The sequence below is a fragment of the Bos mutus genome, chromosome 17, assembly GCF_027580195.1.
Source record: "Bos mutus isolate GX-2022 chromosome 17, NWIPB_WYAK_1.1, whole genome shotgun sequence".
Classification (NCBI taxonomy): domain Eukaryota; kingdom Metazoa; phylum Chordata; class Mammalia; order Artiodactyla; family Bovidae; genus Bos; species Bos mutus.
In genome coordinates this window covers 20,549,470-20,571,099 of record NC_091633.1, presented here as the reverse complement: position 1 = coordinate 20,571,099, position 21,630 = coordinate 20,549,470, and the positions used below count along the sequence as shown (strand labels likewise).

The 21,630-nt window shown below is 40.2% G+C and overlaps 1 protein-coding gene across 1 annotated transcript; it reads right to left on the bottom strand.

The window, feature by feature from the left end:
* Positions 1-299: 299 nt before the first annotated feature.
* Positions 300-21,627, bottom strand: GTF2H3 (general transcription factor IIH subunit 3). Its single transcript, XM_005904655.3, has 13 exons — positions 21,544-21,627; positions 17,939-18,018; positions 13,668-13,774; positions 13,070-13,236; positions 9,875-9,937; positions 8,607-8,636; positions 8,432-8,460; positions 5,958-6,032; positions 4,748-4,801; positions 2,770-2,838; positions 2,246-2,381; positions 1,929-1,965; positions 300-1,835 (listed from the first exon to the last, which is right to left on the bottom strand). Exons 1-13 carry the CDS (start codon positions 21,554-21,556, stop codon positions 1,766-1,768), a joined length of 930 nt encoding a protein of 309 aa, XP_005904717.1. The 5' UTR covers positions 21,557-21,627; the 3' UTR covers positions 300-1,765.
* Positions 21,628-21,630: the final 3 nt, after the last annotated feature.

Here is a 21,630-nt window from a genome sequence, read left to right as displayed (position 1 = left end):
TAAGTAAGTACTCAGTAACTGTTCACTCATTTTGTTAGCTATCAGATGAGCAGTAAACCAATTCACGGGCAGAATCCATGTACGGTGTGTAAAAAATCTTCTATTAAAAACTTCATACCAATCTCTAATTGTATTTGTAACAATATTTTTGTGTATAGTTTCAGCAAGATTGAAATTAAAGTTCTTCAGGGTTGAATAAAAAATTGACATGTGAACAAATCCAGTTAAAAAGTACACAGTTGAAGATGCATGAGCATGAAATAAACAACCAGTAAGAAGAAATAACTCAGGGAAATATGAAAATTTAAATTATTTTATTATAAAAATTTATACAAAATAAACCATAAACACAACAGTTAAAATTTAAACAGAATTAAGCCAGTTCATAACACATTTCAAATGAAAAAGTAATAACAAAAACCTTATAAGCTTGTTTGAATTTAGTCATCTTTAGATATATGATGCTTTATTTCCTAGACTTAAAAATAGTGATCTCCATTATACTTAGGCTGTAAAATATTAAATATTATTTTTAAAAGACATTCTTAAACTCAGAGATTAACAAATACTTGGAAAGTGACCACCAAAATCTTTGTATATTTGTTAACAAAATTGTAAATCCAGAATATAAAACCTACCTGAAATAATCTAACCAAATACCAAATTATTTAAATATTTGAGACAGTTTTTGAGATGGTATCAAAAGAAAATTAAAATCTTATTTATATATAATGTTGTATACACATATAGGTTTCTGTCAGTATACTTTCTAAAAACAAATCAAACTGGCCACCATTCTTGAAAACCCTTCCTACGCTATGCTGGAATTTAAAAGGACTTTTAGTAACTTCCAGGTTACACAGAAAAATAAGTTGTTTATTGTTGAAATTACAAATAATTTTTCTTTTGAATTGATACAAGTTTTCAGTATTAAGCCCAAAGTTTCCAGAGAACCATTCTCCAGTATTAATGCTTTCCCCCTGCTCTAAAAAAGGAATGAATTCTATGTGGGGCAACACTTAGCTGGAAAGAATCCATTCTCCCAGAGAAACTCCCCTCGTGAACCCAGACTTTGGCTTTCACAAATAAGCTCTTCACACAACTGTTTTTGAAGAAAAAGTTCCTTCCTGACTACTGCACTTGCTTTCCATACTCGTTTAAAATCAGATTTTAGAGATACTCAGTGATAAGCTCTCATTTGGGTAACTGTCCAACATGTATTGTCAGACAGAAGAATAAATATCTGGTCATATATGGAGTTAAACCTCAATTGAGAAAATAAGGAGTTTATTTACATGAATACTGTCAAAGCTAAGTGTTGACTCAAGTAAGATGTTCTATCTTGATTAATGCCATTACTCCATAGTCACTTTTTTCCAGAACCGGGTCCAAATTTCATGTTGTACATTTCACAGTAAGGACCTAGACTTGGGTAGGTTCTGACACCTTCCATCAGTCAGGACAGACTTTGACAAATTCATTAACAACTTCTCATTAAAAAAAAAAGTCTCAAATTTGTGCTTTCTTCCCCCATTTCTGGACAAAAACCAGCCAGAAAAGACTTTAGGGTATATTGCATAGAATGACTCCCTCAAATACATCAGCCCCTCAGAAGCACAGTATAAGGATGATGTTTCACAATATTTCCTGTAAGAAAGCTCATTATCTTACACACATCTCTATTATTTTCAGAGCTTCCCTAACAAAGATTCTGCCATATAATTTATATAACCAGCTCTAAGTGATAGGGAAATTATTTTTATTATCATGAGGACATTTTTAGTTTCTTTTTCTTGGCCTTCAGTACAGGAGGCAGAGAAATCTTAAAGGCTGTCCTGAAATAATACACAGAAAAAAATAAAACACTTTTTAGTGCTCTAAATCTCTGTAAAGTGAGAGCTAGCCACACAACCCCAAAAGATACTTACTCGCATGTGGTACAGATTGGGCTGAAATTGCAGAATACTGTAAATTGAAACAAACAAAAAAAACACCAGGATGATTTAGAAGCAACACAGTTGAAGGTATCTTCTGCACACTCCCCTCCAACATAGAAAAACTGAGTATGGACTCAGTCCTCAGTAAGGAATTCCCTGGTGGTCCAACGGTTAAGACTCCACTTCCACTGCAGGGGGCATCTATTCAATCCCTGGTCAGTTAGCTAAGGTTCCACATACCACACAGTGCTCCCTGCCCCCCACCAAAAAAAAGACGTAAAAAATAAAAACTCAGTACACCAACTTACTTGACAAGCACACAGAACAGACGTAGCCGATTTCAATGAGATTTCGATGACAGAAGCAAGCAGCCCGGTAGTCAACATGAACTGGGGGTGGGAGGATTAACTGAGACCTCTGATCTTGATCAGGAAGAAAAACCCACTACATGAAACAAACAAATAAACAAAAAATGACCACGAAATTTTTATTTAAAATACGGTGGAAAACAACCAGAAGCCAAGATACAGATATTAGACGTCAGCCAGTAAACACTGAGAATACTAAACTGGACTTCCCTTGAACGTCTGTTGAGAAATGTGTATTTTTCATTCCGCAATTACTGAGCACCTCCACACACAGGCACTGTGCTGTAAACAGTCTGCATAGGGCGACAGGGTCCAAAGACTATGGAAGCTGGAATTCCCTAGGTCACCCCTCCACTCCTTTCTTCCAGTTACTAGGCGTCAGCCGTCTTGTTCCCATTCATTCCCCAGGAAATAAGGGTCTCGCTTGACTCAAGGCATTAGGTTCACTGTTGACGTTTCCTTACCAGGAGATACTGCAGAAGGGAAGGCATCTGGGGCACCTTCAAGTACAGTCCCCCTGTGATGTCACAAGCCTGTAAGACACACAAAGGACTCACTGCCACGTGAGCACTAGCTTTTATAGACGGAGGTCATTCTCACCACCAACTCTTCAGGTCTACGACACAGCAAATTAAAAGGGCGTCTCTTCCCAGAGTGAAGGAAGACTGGAAACTTGCAGCCACCTCTCCAGATGTTCACATAGCTTGTGTTTTCCCCTTGGTCCACGCCCTTTCACCCTTTGAAGCCTGCAGTTATAAGACACTACAAGTCCTTTTTTTCTGTTTGTTTGCTGGTGGTGAATTTTTATTCTTGCCATCCTTATTCACTCTCATTGTATTTTAGAGTTAACAGTTTGAGATGTAATTCACACACTATAAAACCTATCCTTTTAACATGTATGATTTACTAATTTTTAGAACATTCACAGAGCTGTGCAACTGTCCCCGCTATCTGGCTGCAGAACATCTTATCACCCTACATCCCCATTAACAGTCACTCTTCATCCCTCCTCTCCCCTGGCAACCACCAATCTGCTTTCCGTCTCCGTGGACTTGCCTATTCTGGACACTTTGCATCAATAGAATCAGACAAGCTATGCCCTTTTATGACTGGCTTCTTTCACTTAGGATAAGGTTTTCAAAGTACATTCATACTGTAGTCTTGTAGCATGTATCAGTACTTCAATTCCTTTTTATGACCAAATAATATTCCACCACATGGATAGACCACAGTTTGTTTATCCATTCGTCCACTGATAGGCATTTGAGTTGTTTGCACTTCCGGGTTATTACGAATAGCACAACTGTGAATATTCATGGACAGTATTTTGTGTGGACACGTTTTCCCTGAATAAATATTTAAGAACGGAATTGCAGACTCAACTGGTAATTCCATGTTTAACTTTCTGAGGAAGTTTCAGATCATTTTCCAAAGAGGCTGTACCACTTCACATTCCAACAAACACCATGCAAGCTTAAGAAACAGGAACTTTTGAGGCTGGGGTACTTTTTGGTTGTACCCCCGCTTCCCCAGTCAATCCCCAGCAGTAACCTAAACTCAAAGTTTTCTGTAATTTTATGCTTTTAACTGATCTTTTAGGAAATAATGTTCCTTGTGATCAAAAAACATTTATCAAAAGTTTAGTATTGTCTTCAGTCTTATTTCCAGTTTTTTGGTTTTCCTTTTCCTTTTTAGTTAAAGTAAAACTCATTTTCATGTTTTGATTAAAAGTAACATCTGACAGTGCTGTCCAAGAGAAACATAATATGAGCAACATATGTAATTTTTAATTTTCTAGCCACATAAAACAGGAATAATGAAGAGATAAAGTTTTAGTAGCATCTTTTATATAACTCAATATATTCAAAGCATTATCATTTTAACATGTAACCATTATAAGAATCATTAATGAGATATTATACATTGTTTTTCATCCTAAGTCTTTGAAATTCAGTCTGTATACTCACATACTTCTCAATTCAGATCAGACTCTTTTCAAGAGCTCAACAGTCATATGGCTACCATTAAGGACAGCACAGATCTGGATCTTATTTTTATAAAATTCTCTGCTTAGTGATCTACTCTTTCATCTGTATGTATAGAGCGATCATGCTGGTCACCTAACATTAACAATAACCTCGGGATGAAAGGATTTGAACAGATTTTTCTTTTTTTTTTACTTTTTTTAAAATACTTTTCTGTGCTGTTTGAATTCATTCTACTGTGTGAATTTTAATACTTTTACAAAGTCAATCAGATCATTATGTAGAATATAAATAAAAATTTCAAAAGAACCAGAGAGATGCTGGTGCTCTAATCTAACGCATCATAAGGGATAATCCCTAAAGCTGTGTGAAAACTGGTGGGTGAGAGACATTTACCACAGGTAACAGAACTCACCACGCTTTCAGAACCACCACCAAGCATTCATTTAAAATATACCTGTTGGAGGAGTCCTGAATCGGAGTCTAACACGCAGGCATCGATCAAAATATTCTGAAATGGACATTTCAAAAAATATTAACAGGAATAGTGAAGACTACCTTATAATGAGAACCTACTATATGCCAGACTCTATTCTTAAAAAGACTCATTTAACATGCATGGTTACACTGCAAGATAGATATCTGATGTGCATTTTACAGTGAAACACCCAGGCCTTGGCTGGAAGGTGGTCACAGAGCCAAGGGCCAACAGTGCTGTCATCCCCAATCTGCCTGTCCCCAAAGTCCATGGCCTTTCCACTCTATCATGCTGCCACTCCAAGACAGAAAACATTACAGGTGACTATAACAGCATTTTAGGTTAAAACGGAAGTTTGCTTTTAAAGTTTTTTGGCCATGCCACCACAGCATGCAGGATCTTAGTCTCCTGACCAGGTATCAAACCCATACCTCATGCCATGGAAGCATGGAGCCCTATCCACTGGACCACCAGGGATATCCCAAAACTGAAGTGTTGTTTTTTTTTTTAAACTGAAGTTTTAAGAAAGTTTTTTTTAAACATGTCAAAGAAGAAAATGTATTAATGATAACTCATCTGAACACTTGAGTTATTTGCAAAGTAAAAATATCAAATATTTATTGTTGTTGTTTAGTTGCTAAGTTGTGTCCAACTCTTTTGCGACCCCATGGACTGCAGCCCACCAGGTTCCTCTGTCTGTAAGATTTCTCAGGCAAGAATACTGGAGTGGGTTGCCATTTCCTTCTCCTGCGGATCTTCCTGACCCGGGGATTGAACCTGCATCTCTGCATTGGCAGGAGGGTTCTTTACCACTGAGCTACCTAAAACCTCCCTAAAGCAGAAAGACAAAGAAATTGAGGCCACACATGCAGCAAACTGTTATAAAACTCAGGATTCTTAGCCTGAAGTCTAAGGATGAGCTAAACAGGGTTGTAACTACACATGTAGTTAAACCACATAACTATAAACAAAAGTGAGTTTGACTGCATATTCTTCTGGGGATCCACTAGATTCTCAAGGGTGCAGGACTCAAAATAGAAAAATGACTAGTACAAAACATGGATTCCAGATTCCCAATCCCTTAGTAAGTATTCAGTCAGACTATTTCTTTAAGCAGGCCATTCAAACAGTAAAATTAATTCCTTCATTATGAAAGCAATAATCTTTAAAAAGAAGGCTCTCAATTCACCTGCTTCTGTGCTGCAAAGATGACATTCATGAAGTTCATATACTGCAAGGCACTGTCTTCTGCAGCCTTAATCACCTAAAAATCATATGCATGTTAATACCTTTCGGCCACATTCTAGCGCTCTTACTCAAATGTCAACACAGTATACAACAAACTATAGTCAATATCATCTTTCTTATTTATCTTTGTAGTTATTAAAAATCTCCCCCAAATCCTATAATCCAAGAGATAATCCTTGTTAATGGTTTCTAAAGAGCGTCTATGTGGACATGTATGTACATTCACATCCAACAGAGACACAGACACACACACCCAGGATGATACCCTAGTATTCTGCAACCTGATTTTGTAGTCCCCAATATCTGGGGGAAACAACCTTATGTCAATAAATATGAGTGTATATCATCCTTCATGCTGAGTTCCTAGATTTTGACTATTTAACCAATTACCTACAGAAGACATTTAAGCAGTTTCCACATCTCAGTTGTTTTTTTTCAAACCTCAATTTTAGACAATGCTCTGATGAATATGCCCATCTACCCTTTGCACAACTGATTAGCTCCTAAGATAACCAGTGGGATTACTAAAGTGTCTGCACATTTCATTTTGATACATATTACCGACCTGCCTTCCAGAAAAGCTGTACTAATTTATCCTCTCACGGGCGATGCAAGAGAAGAACCACTAGTAGGGCTGCCATATTTCCAAACGCTACCTGGTCATGTGCATTTCCTCTTCTGCAGACTGCTCATGTTTCCCACCTGTTCCTTTGGAGTCAACCCTGACTTTTAAAAATTAATTTAAAAGCTCTTCTTTATTTTAGAAACATTACATCAATCTTCTTTATTTTAGAAACATTACATCAATCCTGTCACGTAGTTATGTTGAAAACACTTTTTCCTAATAGATTTTTTCTTTTCCCATCCTTGTTTTGGGGGTTTTATTTTTTTGAGGTCTTAAGCTTCCTTTTAAAGTTTCACATCATGCTTAGCAAGATACTCACCAACTGAAGATGATAAACACGTATCTTCTTCCAGCACTTTTACAACTCGAATTTTTACATTGACATGTTTGATCAATCATTACTAGAATCTGCTTAGGGGTAAGCAGTGAGATCTAGCCTTGTGTTCCTCCTGACGGCCAACCAACTGGCCCAGTATCTTTTACTGAATAATCCATTTCGTTCCCACACATTTGAAAGGTTTCATTCATCTTGTGTCAAACCCCACTATGTACCCATTATCTGTCTGCATACTACTGTACCAGAACCACACTGTTACTGTGGCTTTATAATGTGTTTGAGTGCCTAAAGGAGTGTGAATAAAGAAGAACAAAGAGCACTGCTCCCCACCCAGTTCTACAAGGGTTAAATGGGAACCCACTGCAGCTGCCCACCGACTGAGCACCCTGAAAGGAGTCCAGGATGAAAGGCAGGATGAGGCACTCAGTGCTTTGGATAAACAGGCCCTTAGACAGTCAGACGGGTATCTCAGGAAGAATTCCAACAACCCCAGATTCTTGCCTCTTTGTAGGCAAGAGCTGAAAAAATAGAAAAGCACTAAAATCACTATCTTGAGGTATCTGTTCTTTGTGATCAGCAGTCATCTCTTACCAAGATGTATGCTTGACTGTGTGAATTTCCTAGCCAAAAAAAAAAACCCACATAAACTGGTCTCTCCTCTACCTCTTCGGGACAGTTACTCCACAGCTGAGTGGCTGTCTCCTGAGCTATAATGCTGAGTAAAACCCTGAATAAAACTTAAACTTACAACAGTCATGTTGTATGTTTTTTTTTTAAGTCGATTGGAGCAAGTGCCTGCTTACTATTCTCTTTCAGAAAGCTCCTGGCTATTCCCACTGACTTATTCTTTTAGATAAATTCTTGACTTTCTTAAATCCCTCCACTCTGCCAGGAAAAAAAAATCTGATTAATATTCTGAGATTGCACTGAACTTATAGTTTAATCTTGGACAAACTGACATTCAAGAATAAAATATGGCTCTCCACAAACTAGGGGTTACCAGTGGGGAAGAAGGAAGAGGAGACGGGCAATACAGTGGTAGAGATTTAAGAGGTATAAACTATTACAGACAAAAAAAGCTACAAGGATATATTACACAACATGGGAAATATAGTCAATATTTTAATAACTATAAATGGAATATAACCTTTAAAAAACTGTGAATCACTACATTATATACCTGTAACTATATAATACTGTAGATCAACTATACATCAATAAAAATAACTGAAAAAAATTAAAAAAGAAAAAAATATGGCTCTGTTTATTCAATACTTCTATGTCTCTCAGAATTTCAGTTTTTCATCATAATCAACTTTACACAGTACTTGTTAATTAACTCTGGACTCTTAATATTTATTGCTTCTATTATAAATGGGTCTTATTTCTCAGTCTGTTTTCTAACTGGCTCTGGCTGGTATAAAAACATAGTATAGATTTCTTTTAATCTTACCAATATCCTTGATTTCATTTCCTGGTTATCTATAAAGAGATAAAAACAGATTACATTACAACTGAATCTCACTGAACATATTATATAAAGTTTTCTTGCCAATTTTAAAACAGCCCCTCAAAGTTATAGTAGTAAAATAAGAATTACAGTCCCGTAGAAGATTGCAGGCTCTCACCTTTAACTTCCTTGTTCATTCTATGAATGTCTTATTTTCTTAGCATTAAGGAATTTAAAAAGTGTTTCATAAATAATAACAGTAAACAGAACAAATAAATTCAAATCATAGTTAAATAAATTCAGCATCCACCTACCTGAAAAAAAGGAAAAGCTCCATGACTCACAATAAACACACAAAAGAGATTGGGAGTTTCCAATTACTGACTTTGCAATCAAGTGGGTTTTGCAACCTGACCAAAATATGATTGTTCTCCAAGAAAATTAAAATTAATAGATTTGATCGTTTTACAGCTATCTATCATGTCCTAGATTTGAATACTGGCACAAGTAAATCAATATGCCAACCAAATGAGATGACGAATTTGTAAACCATACACAGACAATCAGACACCCCCAATCATAGTCTGGGATTGGAGGGATCACTCAATACTTTACAAAACAAACAAATTAAATTACATAAGACTGAAAAAAATGTCACACAGATTATCAACATGCTTTATAAAGGTGGGCAAAATAACTCATTCTCCTGGGGAGAACCAGCTGCTCATTTAACAAGCCCCAGGGTCAGTAAAAGGCTTTTAAAATCAAACACTGTTCCTAACATGAGAGGAAAAAAAAAATTTTAATCTGTCTAATAATAAACAGAGAAACATCCTGAAGAATAATTCATTGTGAGAAAGACATACTGGAGAAAGTAGAGTTTTCTCATTCTTACAGCTTCTCCTAAAACCATGTTAAAGCTTTTTTATTATCTACTGCTTTAAAAAACTCATGCCTTCCAGTAATGTGGATCCATGGTTCTAAGAAATATCACAAGTTAAGGTATTTTTATTAAAGGAAAAAACAAAACAAACTTCTGAATGATTAAAACACCAAGGATACAGCAGGGGCTTCCCTGGTGGTCCAGTGGTTAAGAATCCACCTTGCAATGCAAGGGACACTGGTTCAATCCCTGGTCTGGGAAGATCCCACATGCTGCAGGGCACCTGAGCCCGTGTGCCACATCTAATGAGCCTATACTCTGGAGCCCTTGAGCTGAAACTACTGAGCCCCGGTGCTGCAACCACTGAAGCCTGTGCACCCTGGAGCCCACGGTCCACAGCGAGAGAAGCCATGGCAATGAGAAGCCAGGGCACCGGAAGTACAGAGTAGCCCCCGCTCGCCACAGCTAGAGAAAGCCTGCAGGCAGCAACAAAGACCCAGCACAACCGAAGAGAAAATAAATAAATACATATTAAAAAAGAAAAAAAAAACCACCAAGGATACAGCAAAGAGCTTTGGCAAGGGATCCTGCCAGCAGAGTCTCTGTGTGTTGACCCTCTATGTCACCTGTAAATAACAAAAAGCATTAAAAAGAGAACTTTTAGGTACTTTATTGAACCAAAATCATTTTTAAACCAAAGCATTCATCTTCATGAAGGAAATCATATAACATTTCAAAACTGGGTTTATAAACACAGATAAGCAATTGTTAAACATTTTCTCAATTTAAAATATCCTGGTGGTTGGGGGCTGAATGGGGAGGAATGAGGGGTGGTTGTTTAATGGGTATAAGGTTTAAGTTTGGGATGATGAAAAAGTTCTTGAAATGGATAGTGGTGATTGCCCAACAATGTGAATGTACTTAATGCTACCAACCTGTACCTTGAAAAATAGTTAAAACGGTAAATTTTATGTTATAAAAATAAATACTAAAAAGTATCCTGGTGTTACTGGGGAAGGTTCTGGTTTCTCAATGATCTGAGTGGTACAAAAGTCTGTGTGTGACCGAGGGCAGCCTGCACAGAGGTCCCTGGCTAGGCTCTGAGCCTTTCCTATCACCTCTTCCTTCCCACTGCCCCGGGGAAAGCTGGACCAGTGAAAAGAGGACTGGAGAAATTCCCCTGGCTGTGGGAGGTAGGGACAAAGTTCACAGCTTATCTGCAGACTTGAGTGAAAACAGCAACAACAACAAAAAATCACTCATAAAAATCAAAATTCTAAACATCCAGTTCAACAAGGTGGGCGTCCAGATTAATACCCTGTAGGAATGGGGCTTGCAACTGGTCCGGGAGTGCTGATGCCCCACGGGAAAGGTCTAGACCACTGTACTGAGAAGCTGGGCCTTTACGCTGGAGGCCAGTGGTTCCCAAAATGTGATTCTAGAACCCATTGGAGGAACATCACCTGGGAACTCAAGAAAAATACAAATTCTTGGGTCCTCCCTGGTGCGTGCTATGCTATGCCCAGTCATGTCTGACCCTTTGAGACCCTATGCAGTGTAGCCCCACAGGCTCCTCTACCAGGGAATTCTTCAGGCAAGAAGACTGGAGTGAGTTCCCATTTCGTACTTCAGGGGACCTTCCCGGCCCAGGGATTGCACCTGGGTCCCGGCCTCCTGCACTGGCAGACAGTTTCTTTACCGTGTGAGCCACCGTCCAAAGCACTGGGCCCGCCCTAGGCCCACTGAATCGGAAACAATGAAGTGGGGCCAGTATTTCATGTTATTCGGGTGTAACTTACAGATCTCAAAATTCACTCTTTTAAAGTGCACAAGTCAATGATTTCCAGTAAATTTCTAGAGTTGAAATCATCACCATGATCCAACTATAGAACATTTCCATCACTCCAAAAGATCACTTAGGCCCATTCCCAGTCCCTTCCTGCTCACCCCCAGTCCCAAGAGAAATCATTGATCCACTGTCTCTAGAGTTGCCTTTTCCCCACCAGTGATTTGGACAGAGGAGACAGTTTAAAACCACTGCCTGCAGGCAATAGGGAATTAGCAAAAGTGTTTGAGGCAGGGAATACTAACTCTGATTTTTAGAATAACTCTAGAGGGCTGAGTGGAAGGACTTGAATGGGGAGAGACAGGAGAAAGAAGCTGTTATAATGATCCAGAGCAAAGGCTCTCAACCGGGGCAACTGTGCCCCAAGAGGGTCATTTGGTTTGTACCTGCAAGTGTGCTCAGTCATGTCCAACTCTTTGTGACCCCATGGACCACAGCCCACCGGATCCTCTGTCCATGGGATCTCCCAGGCAAGAATACTGGAGCGGTTGCCATCTCCTTCTCCAGGGGATCTTCCTGACCCGGGTTTTGAACCCGTGTCTCTTTCATCTCTTGCATTACAAGGCAGATTCTTTAACAACTGCGCCACCTGGGAAGTCCCAACTGGGGGATATCTTAGCATCCAATTGGTTGAGGCCAGGGATGCTACTAAGTAAGTATCCGCCAAAAGGCTTCCCTGGTGGCTAAGATGGTAAAGAATCCACCTGCAATGCAGAAGACCTGTGTTTGATCTGTGGGTTGGGAAGATCCCCTGGAGAAGGGAATGGCAACCTGCTTCAGTATTCTTGTTTGGAGAATTCCATGAACAAGAGGAGCCTGGGGGGCTACAGTCCATGGAAGCACGAAGAGTGGGATATGACTGAGCAACTAACCCTTATCCTCCAAAGCACAGGAAACCCCCCACAACAAAGAATTCCCCCGCCCAAGATGTCAGCCGTCCCAAGGTTGAGCTAGATGGCAGGTAATAAGGGGTCAGACTTTGGAGGTACTTCTGAGACTAAATTAATAGGATTTCATAGATGATTAGATGTTGGTTTAGAAGGAAACAGTCAAAATGAAAGCCTTTGGAAAAGCAGGAGGATGGGGGTGACAGAAATGGAAGTAGTGGTGTAACTGTGGGGAAAGAAAATGAAACTGGTCTGGGGCTTATTAATGAGGCTGAGGGACACTTAAGGGGAGACATCTGCAGTTTGAAAGAAAGGATGGAGTAGAGACAAAGACTGGGAAGTGTTCATACACAAATGATAATTAATGGGAAGGTTGGACGAGAACATACAGAGAAAGAAAAACACCACACAGAATAAAAAATATATATATTTTTTTAAGGAAATAAAATGATAGACTTCCCTGATAGGAATCTGCCTGTCAATGCAGGGGACACTGGTTCAATCCCTGGTCTGGGAAGATTCCACATGCCTCAGGGCAACCAAGCCCGTGCGCCACAAGTACTGAAGCCCACGGGCCCTAGACCCTGTGTTCCGCAACGAGAGGAGCCATCACAACAGAAGCCTGCTCGCTGCAACTGGAGAAAGGCCTGAGTGCAGTGACAGAGACCCAGCTCGGCTGAAAATAAATAAAATCAACATTTTTAAAAAATGAAGAAACAAGATGAAGGAAAAGTCAAAAATGGAAGGAAGAATGGTCTGAGAAAGAGGAAAAATGGGTCAAAACAGGCTATCCTCAGACACTAGAGTGTTTCAAGTGGAGGCTGGTGAACAGTGTCCACGCTGCAGAAGTCAGGCAAGTATCACACAGGCTTTTGTGGGCGTGATTTTAAAAGAGAGAGAGAAAAAAAATTAAGTAGATAATATCAAAAATCTCAAACTTTTGGACTCGAAACCTCAAGGACTTCCACATTCAACTCCATCTGCAAATAGCACTAATGGGAGGAAGAAAAGCTGAAAGCAATTACTTTTAGTCATTAGATCTTTGATCTCTTCAGCGATAACTTCATTTGCTGCTGTCAACAACTCGTATTTTCCATCTTTACTTCCTGAGGGAGTAAATTCAGAAGAAGGGTTTCCTGGGTCTCCAAAGAAGTCTCCAAGTCTGCCATTCTTTCCAGGGTATAAGAATCGACTGAAACAGAAAAACAGACAAAAAACTCCCTAGTTACACCGGGACTAAGGGACCTCACTAAACATCAAAATAGAATTCAGCAGAGATAACAAAGACCACACCAATTCCAGAATCTCAAGAGTCCATCATAAACTTCAGTTTTACAAAATGTATGAAACAGGCAAATTGGCAAACATGAGTCTTCCACCATGGAATGTTTTGATGATTCCACTGTTTTCTTAAAAAATGAGAGAAATAAAGAACGTACTCAGTTACAGCCTCTTGAAACGCTTTACGGTGGTTCTCACTCTTCAGATGACAACCGAAGAGAATTCCTACCAAATTCTAATTTATGACCAGTTTATTATTTGAGGTATATTCATCTACCCCAGTAATATCTCATCCCAGGGTCCTTAAGCACTGAGCAGGGAGAGTAATCACAATGGTCATACCTTTCCTGAATGTGACTTGCTATCACTGCGAGTTTGTTGGAACGATTCATGAACAAATGAGAATTTCCCAGCACCATCACGGCATCAATGCATTTTGACAGAGTAAACTGTTGAAACACAGAAGACAAAAGAATCTAAAACAGCTACCCAAAACCACTATGTCAGATAATTATTCACGCTAAAAATTTGCTCTGGAGTTCCCTTCTCCAAGGTCATAAGCAAAAACATCAGGAAGGTATAGTTTTCTGATTCTGAACAGCACAGACTTGCCCATTTCTGACTTGCTTAGAAGAACAACACATTAGCTGGTCAGGTCTCATGGAAGAGAGCAAAAGGAAGGAGGAGCTACTCCTGGGGGATGGGATGGAACTGGGGAAGCAGGAGGAGATACGGTCATTTTTTATAAACATGATGATTGATTTGTGCTCCAGTTGACCTAGATAAAATTTAGTCAGTAGAATCAATCTTTACTAATACTAGTTATCAAGACTCATCCTTTCCTTCTCCTCCCATACAGAACTGTCTACCAGGTACAATTTCATCCTCCCTGATAATTAAAACTGTCCAATTTGAAATAGAAACTCAAGAAAGACTAAAATTCCAACTGAGACCAGAAATCACATGCAAAGACATTCATTTTCACTGTTATTTTTCCAGCTGTTATTCTGTTAATCAATACAACTTATTTGTTCATAAATAAATGTATTCATAGCAAAAATATGGATCATCAAATCTGAAAAAGAAACTATAGTTCTCTAATTTTACTTATGAGACCGCTTTCTCATCAGTATAATATTCCACACATGTTTTTTGTATAACACTCAAGGAATAGTAAACGTGTCACATCTTCTGTGATAAAATTACTAGCAAACTGTTGCTGCACATAGAATAGATAATACATATTGATTAAATTGGTAATTGTAAAGTCTTTCAATTAATTCATTCACTAAATATGCTGAGAACCTATTATGTGCCATGTGAAGACCCTTTTTTTCATGGAATTTACATTCTGACAAGTATTAATATTACTAAAGAAAGAACTATGTTAAGCAGAAAACAAAACCAATAAATTTCACTTACTCTATTTCTTAACATGTAAAACAAACCTATTAAAATTTCTACACAACAAAAAACAACTAAACCAAAGTGAAAGGCAAATTACAAACTGGAAAAAAAAAAAAAAACCTCAACACATGAAAGACAATGAGTTAACCTTTTAACATAAAGAGTGTTCACAAACCAGTTAAAATAAAAAGGAACACCCAAAGAGGAAAATGGGAAACTCCCCCAAAGAAAAATATAAAGGAGAAATACAAAGGGCCATTAGATATACCAAAAGAAGACTGAGAGAATTTTTGGTACATCATACTGGCAAAAGATAAAATAAGGAAACAGAGCATCTTGTGTTAGTACAAAAAAAAAGGAATCTTCATATACCACTGATGAGAGTTCAAAGTAAGACAGTCTTCCTGGAGAGTATGATAATATGTAGTGATATGCTGGTCCAGCCACACAATGGAATTCTTCTCAGCAATAACAAGAAATGAACTACTGATCCATGTAGCAACATGGACAAATGTCAAAGTAACTATGCTGAGTGAAAACAACAGACCAATAGACCAAACAAGAAAAAACCCAATAACAAAAAACCAACTATATACTGTTTGATTCCAGGTACGCTGCTGCTGCTAAGTCACTTCAGTCGTGTGCGACCCCACAGATGGCAGCCCACCAGGCTCCCCCCTCCCTGGGATTCTCCAGGCAAGAACACTGGAGTGGGCTGCCATTTCCTTCTCCAATGCATGAAAGTGAAAAGTGAAAGTGAAGTCGCTCAGTCGTGTCCGATTCTTAGAGACCCCATGGACTGCAGCCTACCAGGCTCCTCCGCCCATGGGATTTTCCAGGCAAGAGTACTGGAGTGCGTTGCCATTGCCTTCTCCGTGATTCCACGTATATACATACCTTAAAAATGCAAACCAATCTATAGTGATATTAGGCAGATAAGTGGCTACCTCCAGGAGGGAACAGGGAGAGATGGGTGAGAGAAATTCAAAGGAATATGAAGAAACTCTGCGAGTGATGGATTTGTGTGTTTTTGTTTTGTTATGTTCTTTTGGATACGTCGATCAGCTTACAGGATCTTAGTTCTCCAAACAGGGACGAAAGCCAGGCCACAGCAGTGAAAGCACTGAGTCCTAAGCACTGGACTGCCAGGGAACCCCCATAGATCTGTATTTCATCATTTTGACTGAGGTGACAATTTCATGAATGCATACATATGTGAAGACATAACACTTTCAATGTGTGCAGCTCATCGTACAGCAACTTGGTAAAGTTACGATCAAGTACATAACTTGTTCTTAATTGTGAGAACATGTCTAATTTAAGAATTTAAATAAGAACGTGTCCAATTTAAGAATTTAAAAATTGGATGTAACATTTTTATATGAATTTCATCAAAGAAAATATACAGATAGCTAATAAGTTTATGAACAAAAGCTTAGTCATTAGGGAAATGCAAATTAAAACCACAATGAGGTACTACCACTTACCCTAGAATGACTATAATCAAAATGACACATGACACTTTCCTGGTGGTCCAGTGGTTAAGAATCCACCTGCCAATGCAGGGGACATGCGTTCAGTCCCTGGTCCAGGAAGATTCCACCCGCCATAGAGCAACTAAGCAAGTGTGCCAGGACTACTGCGCCTGCGGGCTGCAACCACTGAAGCCTGTGCCCCCTAACACTGGCATTCCACAATAAGACAAGCCCACACACTGCAACTAGAGAGGAGGCCCTGCTCACCAAAACTAGAGAAAGCTGCACGCAACCACAAGGCCCAGCAGAGCCAAAAATAAAAAATAAAGGAAATTAATTAATTTTTAAAAAAAGGATAGGAATTTCCCTAGCAGCCCAGTAGTTAAAGACTCCACACTTCCACTGCAGGGGGCATGGGTTTGATCCCTGGCTGGGAAACTGAGATCCCACATGCTCTGGGTCATGGCCAAAATAAATTAATTAAGTAAGTAAAACAGCCTAGTCCCAAGTTCTCTTAAAAAATAATAAAAGATAAAAGCTACACTCGAAAGCTACATACTATAGGATCTATTTATGGAACAAAATTATAGATCTGGAGAACATATTATTAGACTAGTACCAGGGACTAGAAAGTTGCACCAACCATGGAGGGAGCACCGGGGAGCTCCTTGGGATAGAACAGCTGTGTCTTGATTGTGGCGGCAGTTACACAAATCTTACATGTGCTAAGACTGCAAGAACCAAACATACACACACAGGTGCACGCAAAACTGTTATTATCTGAATAAGGTCTGGAGATTGTACTGATGTCAGTGTTCTGGTTTTGCCGTTTGTACTGCAGTTACAGAAGATGCTACTACTGGGGGAAGCTGGAGCCAGAGTGCACAGACCTCTCCGTACCAGTTTTTATAATTTCCTGTGATTCCATAACTATTTTAAAATAGAAAGTATTAAAAAAAAAAAAAGACTACATATTATATGGAATCAATATATGAAATGTCCAGAAAAGGCAACACAGAGACGGAATCCAGATGAGTGTTTGCCTACAACAGGGGGGAGGGCTTCCCAGGTGGCTCAGTGGTAAAGAATCCACCTGCCAATGCAGGAGATGTGGGTTCAATCCCTGGGTCATGAAGATCCTCTGAAGAAAGAAATGGCAGCCCACTCCAGCATTCTTGCCTGAGAAATCCCACAGACAGAGGAGCCTGGTGGGCTATAGTCCATGGGGTCGCAAAGAGTTGGGCATGACTTAGTGACTAAACAACAATAACAGCTAGGGCATAGAAGCAGTGACTGACTGCAAACAAGCACGAGGGAACCTTCTGGAAATAGAAGTTTTCTAAAATGGAATTGTGGTAGTGGTGGTTATACAACTTTACTGTGATTTTTACTAAAAAACACTGAATTATACATTATAATGGGTGAATTTTATGGTATGAAATTATACCTTAATAAAAAAGCAATATACACATGAAAGAAAATGAAGTCACTCAGTCGTGTCTGACTCTTTGTGACCCCATGAGCAGTAGCCTGCACCAGGCTCCTCCATCCGTGGGATTTTCTAGGCAAGAGTACTGGAGTGGGTTGCCATTTCCTTCTCCAGGGAATCTTCCCCACCCAGGAATCGAACCCAGGTCTCCCGCATTGTAGACAGATGCTTTACCATCTGAGCCACCAGGGAAGTACTAAGTCAAATCAGAACTATCCAAAAGCCTTCCCAAGCAGCCTTACCTGAGACTCCTTTAATGCTTGCTTTCCCCACCAAATAGGGTTGGTATCAACTATGATAACTAGAAGATTCAATTCATCCTCTGCAATTAACCAAAAAAACAAAAAAAATTAGCCTCATAAAAGTGAAACAAAGCTAACATTTCCAATTTGTAAATTAAATCCAAAGCAAGCACCACTGCATGCCTTTCTATGTATATAAGCTACAATCGTGAAAGGAACACAAATCAAGTTCTTTTAAAGACTTACAGCTCTGGAGGCCCTTAGTGAGCTCTTGCTTGCCTTCTGTACATTTACACCTCTTATGCACTGCAATAGTAGCCTCCAGCTTTTTTGGCACCAGGGACAGGTTTCATGGAAGACAATTTTTTCCACAGGTTGTGTGTGTGGGGGGGTGATGGTTCATTCCAGGATGACGCAAGAGCACTACATCTACTGTTCACTTTATTTCTATTATTGTTACATTAGCTACGCCTCAGATCATCAGGCATTAGGTCCCAGAGGTTGGGGACCCCTGCGGTAGACTATGAACTTTGTGCGGTGGGATTTTTGTCTCTTTTATCACTGCTTGTCCTCTGCTCTGAACACAATGCCTAGCACAGGGTGGATGCCCAGTAAACATTTTATGACCCCAAAGATACATGCATCATGGATGTCTGGTCAAGGACAGAGAGCACTGATGGACCAGTACCAAGAATCACTAGCAGAATTTCAGGCTTGGGGTAGGGCTGAGTGGGGAGAAATTTAAAGGGAGACACAGAAGTAGTCTGGCTCCAGGTCCATCAAATCACCTTCTAGCAAGGCCAATTAGTAACCAATCTTTAAAAGGTAAAAACCAGTGTGAAAAGCAATGGCTGTGTAAAGACTTTATTGTGAAAATAATTAGGCTACTCTCTACAAAGTGAAAGACACAACGAAACAGGCTAACACATTAATTCAACAAACACTGACACTGAAGTACCGGTGTTAGGTGTTGGGGATACTGGATCCAAGCCCTCAGGGAGACTATATTCTGAGGTGACAGAATGTGAACCAGTAAGCATACGTTGCTATGAAAAACCCAGGATGCTCATTTAATAGCAGAAAGCAGCAATGCCTTGCTTACATACCCGTATCCTATTTACTCTCCAAGGTCCCAAACCTTGCTACCTCCTTATTCAAAAGTCTTCCCCAGGTCTTCCAACAGGTCCTGGCTCCCCCATCTCAGAAGAGAGGAAATGTCAGCCTTTCTGTGTCAGACCTAGCACATGTAATCCTATCTTCCTGTCCCATTGCTGACAGCTCAGAAAGGGACTTAAAGCCGTCTTTCGCTTGTTGTTGTTGTTGCGTCTGACTAAGTTGTGTCCGACTCTTGTGTGACCCCCATGGACTGTAGGCTGCTAGGCTCCTCTGTCCATGGGATACTCCAGGCAAGAGCACTGGAATGGGTAGCCATTCCCTTCTCCAGGGAATCTTCCTGACCCAGAGATTGAACCCATGTCTCCTGCATTGGCAGGTGGGTTCTTTACCAGTGAGACACTAGGGAAGCTATCTTTCACCAATTATAAGATGTACTCCCTCCTTTTTTCTTACATTTGACAGTTGCTGAACTCAGGAAGGTATCTTACCATTATGACGGATCACATTTTTTCTCTTAATGTTATATTAAATAAAATAAAAGCACATTTCATAATCATATTATCTTAGACTAGATGAAATATGGTATTCCTATTTCGCAAGTGAAAGTAACTTGCTCTAAGTCGCATGGCCTGCTAACAAGTAGCAAAGCTAACACCCAGCTCTGAAGACAGATCTGCTTGACTCTAAAGACTGTGGCTAAAAATTACACAAATGAACCTACTTGCAGGACAGGAACGGAGACACAGACACAGAGAAGGGACATGTGGACACAGCTGGCGGGGGGCCGAATTGGGAGATGAGGACTGACATGTATTCGCCACCACGTGTAAAACAGACAGCTAGTGGGAAGCTGCTGTGTAGCACAGGGAGCTCAGCTCAGTGCTCTGTGATGACCTAGATGGGGGCTGGAGGTGGAAGGGAGGGAGATCCGCGAAGGAGGAGATACATGTATACATATAGCTGATTCACTTTATGCTGTTGTACACCAGAAACTAACACAACATTGTAAAGCAATTATACTCCAACAAAAAAATGGAAATAAACACTGTGGCTTTTCAATGCCCTATTGTCTCCTTCTGACCACCCACAGGGCTGTCCCTCTTCTGATGACAGTACTCACGACCTCATTTTACACTTGGCTGTGCTTCTGATCTCTCTTCCCCCCTCAGCCCTCTAAATCGTGGACTTTTCAGAGAATGAGGAATGTTGTGTAAATCACAGAACAAAGTGTTTAGCACAGAAGAGTCACTTAATAACTGTCTCTACACAGGCCCTCACTCTTCTGCCCAAAAGCCTCTGGCCTTATATCTCCATCAGGTCCCACTCCCCAATTCTCAGAACCATACATTCCTTGCTATCATCAAGCCTGAGAAAAACAAAGTGTCGCCTGTCAGGAGAGGTGTGAATCCATACACATGGATTGTCCCTGTGGATTTCTTTCTTTGGGTCTCTACCTTCTCATTTGTAGACACGGGCCATACCAGATCTGCCTCCCTCACAGAGTTGTGATATTATAACAGATAAATGATGCATGGACAATTGTTACTGCCCCTGAAAGGATCTATTTCTATTCTTGCTCTCCACAGTCCATTTCCCACACAGCAGTCAAAGTAATCCTTTAAGATAGTAAGTCAGGGAATTCCCTGGCAGTCCAGTGGTTAGGATTCAATGCTTCCATTGCAAGAGGCCATGGGTTGGATCCCTGGTCAGGGAACTAAGATCTCGCAAAAAAAAAAAAAAAAAAAAATATATATATATATCGTAAATCAGTAATACTCTCTTGCTAGGAGCCCTAAAACGGCTTGTATTACACTTAAAATAGAGATCTGGTCCCACAAGGGACCTGCACCTGGCTAGCTGGCTCTCTGATCTCATCCCTCTATCCCACCCTGCTCCCACCACCCTGGCCTCTTTTTTCTCCCTTTAAGACATCAAGCTTCGTAACTGGTAGTTGAATGTATGAACGAAAGTCTCCACCCTCCTCAACCCACAGGTGTCCCCTTTCCGTCTTCCCATTGCAATGTATTGGCTCAATCTGTCACAAGGCCTTCACAGAGCCTTTATAAAATCACTCAAGTCTTAGTCTGAGTATCACTAGTCTTCCCTGGACCCATATCGAAAGCAGCTCCTCCTGGATCATCCCCGAATCGCGATCGACACCATCATTACTTTATACTGTCGTCACAGCTCTGTTACCCTTCGAAATTATTTTTATTTACTTGCCTACTGTCTGTCTCGCTCACTAGACTGTAATCTCCGCTAGTCCGTCATGTTCTCTATGTATCTCCCAGGGCATGAAATAACGCCTGGCACACAACAGGCGCTCCAAAAATATTTACTGAAATGAATGAACGAATGAATACATTTGCTACTCCTTTAAAGAACAGACAGGCTCCACCCAGCCCCCAAAATACAGTCCATTTGGTAGGTCATCGCTGGGCAAAGTCTGCTTAGTCCCGGGGTCCGGATCCCGCCGGCGCGGCCCTCACCGTCTGAGACCATGGCGACCAGAGTCCCTCGGCGAACAGCCACTTGCAAGCAAGCAGACCTACCGAAGTGTATGAACTCCGACTTCC

What these genes read in the sequence shown, in the direction of transcription:
- GTF2H3 (XM_005904655.3), bottom strand. An exon ending in CAAAGATCTAATGACTAAAA is followed by an intron (nt 9,938 to 13,069) that starts GTAATTGCTTTC and finishes TGTTATTTACAG; the next exon opens with GTGACATAGAGGGTCAACAC. An exon ending in AAATGAAATCAAGGATATTG is followed by an intron (nt 6,033 to 8,431) that starts GTAAGATTAAAA and finishes TATGATTTTTAG; the next exon opens with GTGATTAAGGCTGCAGAAGA.